This window comes from Aegilops tauschii, chromosome 3 (assembly GCF_002575655.3).
Source record: "Aegilops tauschii subsp. strangulata cultivar AL8/78 chromosome 3, Aet v6.0, whole genome shotgun sequence".
NCBI lineage: Eukaryota > Viridiplantae > Streptophyta > Magnoliopsida > Poales > Poaceae > Aegilops > Aegilops tauschii.
Window position 1 is genome coordinate 131,313,491 of NC_053037.3, and position 9,315 is coordinate 131,322,805.

The 9,315-nt window shown below is 44.2% G+C and overlaps 1 protein-coding gene across 2 annotated transcripts; it reads left to right on the plus strand.

Moving 5' to 3' along the window:
- The first annotated feature begins 327 nt into the window (after window positions 1–327).
- On the plus strand, window positions 328–8,116 carry LOC109772616 (SMR domain-containing protein At5g58720). Of its 2 annotated transcripts, none has more exons than XM_020331306.4 (11): window positions 328–1,334; window positions 2,729–2,754; window positions 3,993–4,139; window positions 4,792–4,871; window positions 5,765–5,985; window positions 6,379–6,449; window positions 6,540–6,596; window positions 6,874–6,941; window positions 7,016–7,122; window positions 7,220–7,287; window positions 7,641–8,116. In XM_020331306.4, the coding sequence occupies exons 1-11, from the start codon at window positions 533–535 to the stop codon at window positions 7,761–7,763; spliced, it is 1,770 nt and encodes a 589-aa protein (XP_020186895.1). In that variant the 5' UTR covers window positions 328–532; the 3' UTR covers window positions 7,764–8,116. The 2 variants fall into 2 exon arrangements, with proteins under 2 accessions (XP_020186895.1, XP_020186888.1); XM_020331299.4 differs by having other exon boundaries at window positions 374–1,334; window positions 5,762–5,985.
- Window positions 8,117–9,315: the final 1,199 nt, after the last annotated feature.

A 9,315-nucleotide genomic window follows, 5' to 3' on the forward strand; every position in this document is an offset into this window, starting at 1 on the left:
TTTTAATGCCTTTCCCTGCCCCCCTCGCTCGCAATCTCGGTTTAAATAAATAAATAAATAATCCCCGCCCGGCCCCCTTGATACCCGCGGCCAACCGCCCCGTACCTATCCGGCTCACTCAAGCGAAGGTGTGCGTGGCGGGGCACGACCACGACCCCTCGGCCGACCCCATCCACCAGTCTAACGGGGTAAACCAGCAGTCCAAAATGAGTATCGGCCGTCGCCGCAACCCTCTTCCATCCACCCCCTCCCCTCCCCTCCCCTCCCCACCCGCCGCCGCGCCTAGAGCATGACATGCGGGACCCGCGGATGACGTGCCCCACATGCAAATGGGCGTAGTATATTCCGCCGCGCCTCCGTCCACCGCGTGACTCGACTCGCCGGCTCCCCGCCCCGCCTTCTTCCTCCTCCTCCCCTCGCTCTCTCCCTCTCTGCCAGGCGGAAACGATCAGGAAAAAGTCAAAACCCCCTCGAAAAAACACCCCGAAGGAGGAGGAAAATAGGGGAGGGGAAAAGGCGGCCACCGCCCGAAATGAAGCCCAGCACCAAGAAGAAATCCAAGAAGAAGAAGCGGCCCTCGCCGGCGGCCGCCGAGGTGCCGGCGCCGCCGACCCCTCCGGCGCCGGGGTCCTCCCCGCGCTCGCCGCTCGCCGAAACCCTAACCCTAGCCGCCGCGGCCTCGGAGACGGAGTCGAGCGGCAGCGGCAGCGGGAGCGGCGGGGACGCCTCGGGGTACACCCGCGCCTTCACCTCCAGCTCGTCGGGGCCCGCGTCCACCTCCTCGTTCTACGCCCCCTCCTCGACCGACTCCGCCGCGTCCTCCTCGGCCACGGGCGACGAGCGGCGCGACCTCGCCTGGCTGCTCGAGGCCTTCGGCAGCGCCACCATCGACCAGGTCGACTCGGCCTACCGCGAGGCCGGCGGCGACCCCTTCCTCGCGGCCGGCATCCTCGGCTCCACGCAGGACATGCAGCCGCCGCCGCCGCCGCCGCCAGATCTCTCCCCGCGCGCCGGATCTGCTGGGAGGAGGCCGGCTCGCAGGCCCAGGAAGCTTCCCGTTGCCGTGTCTGGCATCGTTGCGGACGTGATCGGCAAGGGCTACTCGCGGCCTGCCACTCCGCCTGTCAGCGCGACCGAGAGAAGTGGGTGGAAGGGGAAGGGGAAGGACATGGATGGAGAAAGCGTCAGCAATGGCTGGAATGATGAGAGAAATGGGGAGAGAGAAAGCGGAGGTGGCGATCCCACGCTTAATGTTGAGGAGGCCGAGCAGTTTCTCTGCTCCATGCTCGGTGATCATTCTGAGCTCAGCATGGGTGTGGTCAAAGACGTGCTGGGTGAGTCGTTTAGCACTAGCTGCTCTGCTTTTCGTATCCAAGTGCTTTACCTGGGATCGTTTGTTTCTGCTGACAGAAGTCATAACCAAGCCGAATTGCAAATTTGCTAGTATATATAGGATAAATGCGTGTTTAGATAAAAGGTTATTTTTGGGAAGTGTTGGTATTTAGGGAGTTAAACGGCATTTCTTTGGAAAGCTTTAATTTTTTGAACTATATACTAAACCTTCCCAACGAATTAAATGTCATCCAACCAGGACCTGAAGGTTTGAAGCACTGTCCTCAGTTCACAATACACCATTTAGTGAGCGGGGGCATGTTTTGGCACTTTGACTTCTCTTAGAAATTTGATGTGCCAAAATGTGGAAGAGAACACATGAGGCATGCATAAGCCAATCTATTAAAAAGAGTGACCTCTTGTTTGATTGTCCTCGTATGTTTTTAGTCCTAGTTTCCTTCCTGTAGCCGCAGATGTCGAAGTAGTTCTGTGTGCTATTTCCTTGCTACTCCAGTTTCCTATCTGTACCTGCAGATATCGAAGTAATTTTGCGGTGCTATTTCCACGCTGGCATCTGATCTGTTGATATTATCGGCATTGCATTCTCTTTAAGCAACTGGCAGGAAATAAAACAGTGTTACTGTTAGGATGTCAAATTGCGACCTTCAAAATGCTGTGTGATTGATTTGGAGTGCTTCGGGAGTGGATGGTTGTAATTAGCAAGGCAGTGTTGATTGATTGGGCTAAAATCTCTGAAAAGTCGACTCAATTCAGAGAATTGATTATTGAGTTTATCACGTGCAAGGTTATAGATGCCCGGAGCAAAGCAAGATTCATGCGATCAGTCAAGTGGATGTCTGTTAAGGCATTTCACAATGCTCCCTTGTTCTCCCTGCGTAAATATTAAGTGTTAAGGAGATTGCTGCCTACAGTTTTTGTTTTGTGATATGAGCTACCTTCCACAACTACAAATTGCACAATATCACATTCAAGCGGTAGATTCACTTTGCTTGTTTTGGTGCAAAGAACACGTGGGTGGGAAGTTGGCTTACAGATTGCACAATTCTTCTAGTGTTGTACAGTTGAAGCCAATCCATGGTTTTAGTTGCACACTAGTACCTGGTGTTTGTATGCAGAACTGCTGCATGGTTGACCATACAATTGGCGAAAAATACATGTTATGCAACACGTCTAATTATTAAATGCAATTTGCTGTTTCAACAACTGGATAAAAATTCATTCATGTTTATTCTAATTCTGTAAGAAGTTGCTTAATGTAAAATTAGATTTCTGTGCTTGCTCGAATATGAGTGTGTTTAGTAACAATTGTATTTCATTTGGCCAACCAGTTGGACATCTTTGAAAGTGTTCCTTATGCTATATTTATTTCTTGCAGGTCAGTCTGGATATGATGTTGAGCAGGTAAACAAGTAGCTTATTCGGTGCATTTCTTAGTGTCTCGAGGCCCTCGACCAGTGTTTAAGTTCATGGATTTTACAAAATACTGTTGATTGGCTGGGGCTATAATCTTGCCTGTTGTGGGCAATATCAACGGTCTTTTGTCTTGCTTTATTTATACCTTTAAACTTTGACAAACAAAAAAAAGCGCATGTGTATGTTTGCCAGTTCACACATGGTTCAGGGAGTTTCCTCTAGTTCCTTGAGCCCATCATAAAAAAATCCGGTTAATGGTGTTGCCTACCTCCTCTTCTGTTCTGTCGTGGTTATCAGATCTGTCAAGGCACCGAAAATCATCCAGGTGCTTGTGAGGTTAAAATTGTTAGATGTTCCTATCAACCAACTATTCCAAAAGACCGATCTGATAGGAAGAGGAGATATAATATACGTAAACACCCCCCTTCACGTCTGATGCGGATATGGAATGATAAACACCTCCCCCCACGCCAGACGTGGGCGTGGATAAATCATTGGGGAAAACGCGGGGACTGAGACTTGAACCCAAGACCTCAGGTCTGATACCATATTAGATATTCCTATCAAGGAACTATCCCAAAAGACCGATCTGATAGGAAGAGGAAATATAATATGCTCCTCCGTCCCATAATTTATGATCTTATTACATCCAATTTGCTCATAAATTGGATGTAATAAGATCTTATATTATGGGACGGAGGGAGTTCTTAACAAAAATCACCAGCATTTACAATTTGCAACTAAATAGTTGAGGGGTGAGGGTGTGGGACGACATCGGCACTCGCCTGTAAGATATTAGGACATCAAAAAGGGGGGAATGGAAACTTAAAGTAGTAGAGAAGAAAAAACAAGGAAAATGAGAGGACGGTAAGAAAATTTAGAGTGACCCATGTACTAGGGAGGGTATGACAGGTAGGTTTGGCTCTTTACATGTGATTTCTGTTGGTCGATGCCATGATGGAACAGAATATGCTTAGGACTTGTTACTGTACAATTTATACTACAGATATATTTTGTATCGCCTAATTGTCACCTTGTCATGTGCCTTGGCGGCTGTGCATCCAGGCGGCCCTAAGACTAGGAAATTAATTTAATTGTTCAAAACCAAGTAACAAACTAAGCTTTCTGGTGTGAAACCTAAAAAGCTTGTTCTCTTTTTCATCGAATGGCATACTTTTAAGTCAGTGACAATTTGTTGAGAGATATTACTAATCAGGTGTTTTCAGGCTCTGGATGCATTGCTTGATATCTCTGGTATGGGATGGTGCATTCCTAATGAAGAAACAAATGGCTCATCCTCTCCAAATCTCTTCCCAGGAAATGGATTGTTTGAAGAAGAATGTACTGCAAGTATTCAACAGAGTCCACGCCAGGTATTAACTTTGCACAGTCATATATGCTCCTATTTTTCAGTGCAAATCACCCGTTTCTTGCAGAAATTTCAGTTAATCTTAGATTCATTAAAGCTACTAAGTTTAGTACTAAATATTTTGTTCTACAAATAGCTTGGGATCATAGAAATTTCAGTTAATCTTAGTTCACTACTGCATACATTAAAGCTACTAAGTTCAGTAATAAATATTTTGTTCTACAAATAGCCTGGGATCATAGTTCTTTATTATTTATAATTAGTGCAGTTAGTATAACCCCTTCTTACTGGAGAACATGTTATATCCGTACGACAGGGGATAGTTTAGATTGCATCTTTCAAAGCACCAACTATTGCCAGTTTACCATTGCTGTGTTTTACGACCTGTTTTATAGTCGCAGAAGTTGCCAAAAAAGTCTTATCAGGAAGTAAAATAGAACCTGTAGCTTTGTTGTTCATTTTGACGTCCTAGTGCAACGTAAGATAGCAGGCAATGTTGAATGTCATTGCTATTTACTTCTGGTTGTCATGTCTGTGCTAGTCCACTAATCACATCTCCAGTTTCCTATTATTTCTTTGACACAATAGAATGCATGTAGCACTTTGTAAGCGCTTCCTTGTGAAATTATCATATTCTAACATTTTGTTCTACTCAGTTCCCAGAAGAAATACCTGGTATGTCATACAATCACTCTGAAAGGCAACATGAATTCTTCTGGGGGGAACAACAGAGCAGGTGAATCTTATCTGAGCACATATGCTTTCCTTAGATTCTTAGTAACATTATATAGCTGTCTAATGTGTTGCTTGGTGAACTTGATACTTCATGTTATGTGTTTGACATGCACATACTTAATGCACAAAGATGCCATGTATGCATGTCATGTTTTTGTTTGTAGCTGAGTATGGACAGACATAGTGGGTAATTGTTGAATGGAGAGTATTCAGTGCTTTCTTGTGCCCCTTTCGCACATTTGGCAGCTCAGAAGTTGCATAGCACATGAGATTAGATAAGTACTACCTCTGTACACTAATATAAGACGTTTTTGCAGTTCAATTTGAACTGCAAAAATGTCTTACATTAGTGTACAGAGGGAGTACATGTTAACAATTTCATATCCTTGACTGCCTTGACAAATGAAGCATCCTTGATCGTCTAGACAAACACAGTTTAATGAAAGCTGATTTTATGCGCACATGGCGTGTGTCACACGCTAGCAAAGTATTCCTCTAAGATAGCTTATAGTATTTTTCTTAGCTAACCTAAGTGAGTTTTGGGTTATAAAATGAGTGACTCAGTTTAAATGCCTTAGTCATCCGTCGACTTCAGTAGTACTGGCTGTACAGGTTGTTATCTCCTAGGCATAATGGTATCAGTAGTCAAGCAGACCTTGACAGTACAGCCAGTACAGCTATACCAATAATCACATAGACTTTGACAGTATGTGGCTGTGCAGCTAGTTATCTCTTAGGCATCAATGGTATTAGTATTCGCATAGACTTTGACGGTGCTGGCTGTACAGCTAGTTATCTCCTAGGCATCATTGATATTAGTTATCTCGCCATGTGCTTGCACTTTCATGCCGGTGGTTGTTGGTTTATGATATGCCTGGTCTTTTGGTTCAGTAGCTACATGAAGGCTGTTTGTGAGGTGCAACACTCGGCAACACCGTCTCCAAGATCAGCGGTGGTGGATTCCAAGATGCCACAACAAGTCTTGGAGTCGCTGTTCAAAATACCTGAAAGACGCACATACGAGCCAAGTAAAATGGGCTGGAAGAAGGTAGTGAAGAAGCTGCAGTCATACAATCATCCCATCACACCAAGCAATCAAGAAAGACCAAAAAATGGTATATCCTGTTTTTGACTGCTCTGCTTGTTGACATGTTCCTTGTGCTCAAAGAATTCACTTCTTTTCCATCATGGCAATTTACATACTTTCTGTTTCCTAACTCTATATGTTTCTGTTGTTAGTGTATTTCTTACCATGAGGTCGATAACTCCCTTGTCTAAGCAATATATATTTATCCTATAAGTAAAACTGCTACTTCTCATTTCTTGATTTAATTAGTCTTCATTTGACACGCAGACATTCACATTAGATATGTTCTTACAATGGAACTTCTTTTGATGGATTTGCTTAAACTTACACATATAACTGTCTTTGTTTCACTTATGGTGCTTTGTAATTGTTGTATTTGGCACTGCTGCAAATGACACAACTGTAATTTCTCAATGTTAAGGGGATGGGTATCGAGAGTTCCGTGGTGTTTCTGCTAGGCATTATGATACGATGAAAGGGTACTATCAGAAAGTAAGACGCTATTTTTGTTGCAGTTTTTCTTAAGCCAGTTCTTCTTTTGTATTTCATATATTTATCTCTATATTTATTTATTCCATACAGGCTGCTGTGGCATATTCCAAAGGAGATAAATCTTATGCCTCGTACCTTGCAGAGGAGGTCAGACTTCTAATTTTAAGATGTTAAGGCTGACAAAAGTACGACAAAAAAGAGGGCAGGATCTCTTTATCTTTCACCCTTAAAGGTTGAATGATGGAGAGCTCCAAGTGATGTGCTGATGTTGTTTCTTATCTTACAATACATAAAATTAGTAAATGATATTAGCCCTGTTATAAGATGCTAAGATGTATTCGTTTTTCAGAATATTTTCTGGAATGCTTATAGCTACTTTGTGTAGCCTTAGTATCTCAAATAGCCCAATATTTATTTGCTTTAGGGAAAACATTATCGGGAATTGGGTCGCAAGGAAGATGAGAAGGCCAGCAGGGAGATATTTGAAGCCAGGTAAACCACTGTATAACTTCTGATAGTCAGGGAGATATTTTCCGATCTCAGACTCTGGTATCTTTGGTTGGCAGAAACAAGCATATAACAAACACGGTGACTATTGACTTGCATGGTCAACATGTCAAGCAAGCTATGAAGCTCCTCAAAGTTCACATGCTGGTTTGTGTATGCATGCCATGTGAGTGTTCACATACAGTTTGATGCTGTAATTATTTAGGTCCATTGGTCTTGACTAATGCGTTATTGTCATGTCTTCCTTTCTCTTCCTTAAACAGCTACCCTTCTTAGAGTAATTACTGGTTGTGGTGTTGAAGGTACAGGGAAAGGAAAGATAAAACGATCGGTAAGAATGTTCTTGTTTGATTAGTCATTCTTGTCACTTCTATATGCTGCTTATAAGTATAGTGACTGTAGTAGTTTTAAAGCATCGTCTTCATACCCTAAATGAACTCTCCTCAATTGCATTTGGTTGGATGTTGCATCCTTTCATACTCTATCCACATTTAGTCTTGTGGCCATATGATCCATTATAGTAGAATATTGTTGTGCAGCTCTGGGTGGGGTTTGTAATGCTGATATTTTATTTCCCTAAAAAATGCCTTAGCCCTTTATCCAGTTAATCGTAATATGTTAATCCCCTGATTTCACATGCCACGCTTTTGAATGCAATTATATATAAATAAATGCCTGTGATAGGTTATCGAGCTTGTGGAGAAGGAAGGCATCGAGTGGTATGAGGGGAACTCCGGAACCATAGTTCTTCGACTAGGTGGGCCAAGAGAATACCGCTTCCTGGAGCATGACAGCGATTCTGACTAAGTTAAAGCCTCGCCTCGTCTGTTTTTGGTGGAGCCTGACATAGATTTAACAGCCGTTCTAATCTATTTATCTCTCCTGTATCTATCTGTACTTACATGTCCTGTATGTAATTATGGATAGGTGACCTAGGTTCCGGTGTAGTACGAGGTAGTTTCTGACACAGTTTGGGAATAGCAAAGAGAAGATGGGCGCCGTCTGATGTCACCATCATTCTAGGCTGCTAACATTGTATCGTACTCTTGAAGCTATGTGCCTGTCTAATTGTTTTATGTTAGGGTGGAAGGAACAGCAGACAGTGTAACTTTACCCATGTATCTAGTTTATGCAGTGTAAAATTATCTTCAGTACCCTGATTCTTTTTGGCATGATACTCCTGGGACTGGCGACCTGTTGGTTGTTATAGTTGATTGAAATGATCTGTAGCCATGTTATTCAGGATGCAAGTGGACACTGGACAGCTCGCTGGACGTCCTGGGACTTGTCCGCACCGACCACCACTTTTTTATGTGGGATCTTCATATACAAACACCACTGATACACAGATCAGAGAAGGTGGGAGGGGGAGGACAACAACTGTTGTAGATGGAGTCGAGTTTGGTAGCGCATGGAGATGAACGGCGGTCTGGGGTGTGTTGGCGCTCCGCAGCGCGTTTAGTTTTTTTTTTTTGAAACTCACAACTTAACTGTATTTAAGGCTCCCAGCTAGGGATTTCGTCTGATACAACCTGCAAAATGCGGTCTGGTGGTTCATGTAACCAAACCTTACATAAATTATTTGTCACTCCATGCCTAGCTAACCGATGTGCAGCAACGTTAGCAGATCGGCTAACCCATGTGATCTTCCATCGTTCTCTCAAAGTCAGGAGCTCCTTAACCTCCTCAATGATCGGTCCCAGCTCAGAGAGATCCTTCTCCTTGCTCCTCAGCTTGCAAACGATCTCTCTGCAAACCATCTCAATATGAAGGTTTTGTGCATTGAGCTCTCCTGCAAGTTGTGCTGCTCTTCTACATGCGTATAGTTCTGCTCTTGCCGAATCCTTGCACCTAGGAAAAGCATGGCATGATCCTCCCAAAAACGCCCCTTCCTGGTTCCTGAGCACAACTCCAGCGCCTCCCAACTCCCCCACTTTGGACAGAGCACCGTCCACGTTTGCCTTAATCCACCCATCATCTGGTGGTTGCCACTTCTCCCGTTGGCCCTGATTTACTTGCCTGCTTTTTTGTCCGTGGATGGACTGCCATTCTTCCATTAAGTGACTAACCCTTCTCGCAATTGCTTCCGCTTCTTCAATTCTCTGACCTTCTCTTGCATTATTCCGAGCTAACCACACAAGCATACACTCCTTGGACCTGGACAGCTTTTGCATCGTCGGATGCCTCAGCAAACCACGTCAAGAGCCACTTCAATAATGCAGTCTGGGGACTAACTGACTCCGGCGGGATCGCCACCGGCACCCCCATCTCCGATTGCATCATCTTCCAAAACTTCGTTGAGTGGAAACAGCCCCAAAATCTGTGGTAGTTGGTCTCATCCCTCCCACATGCTACACAG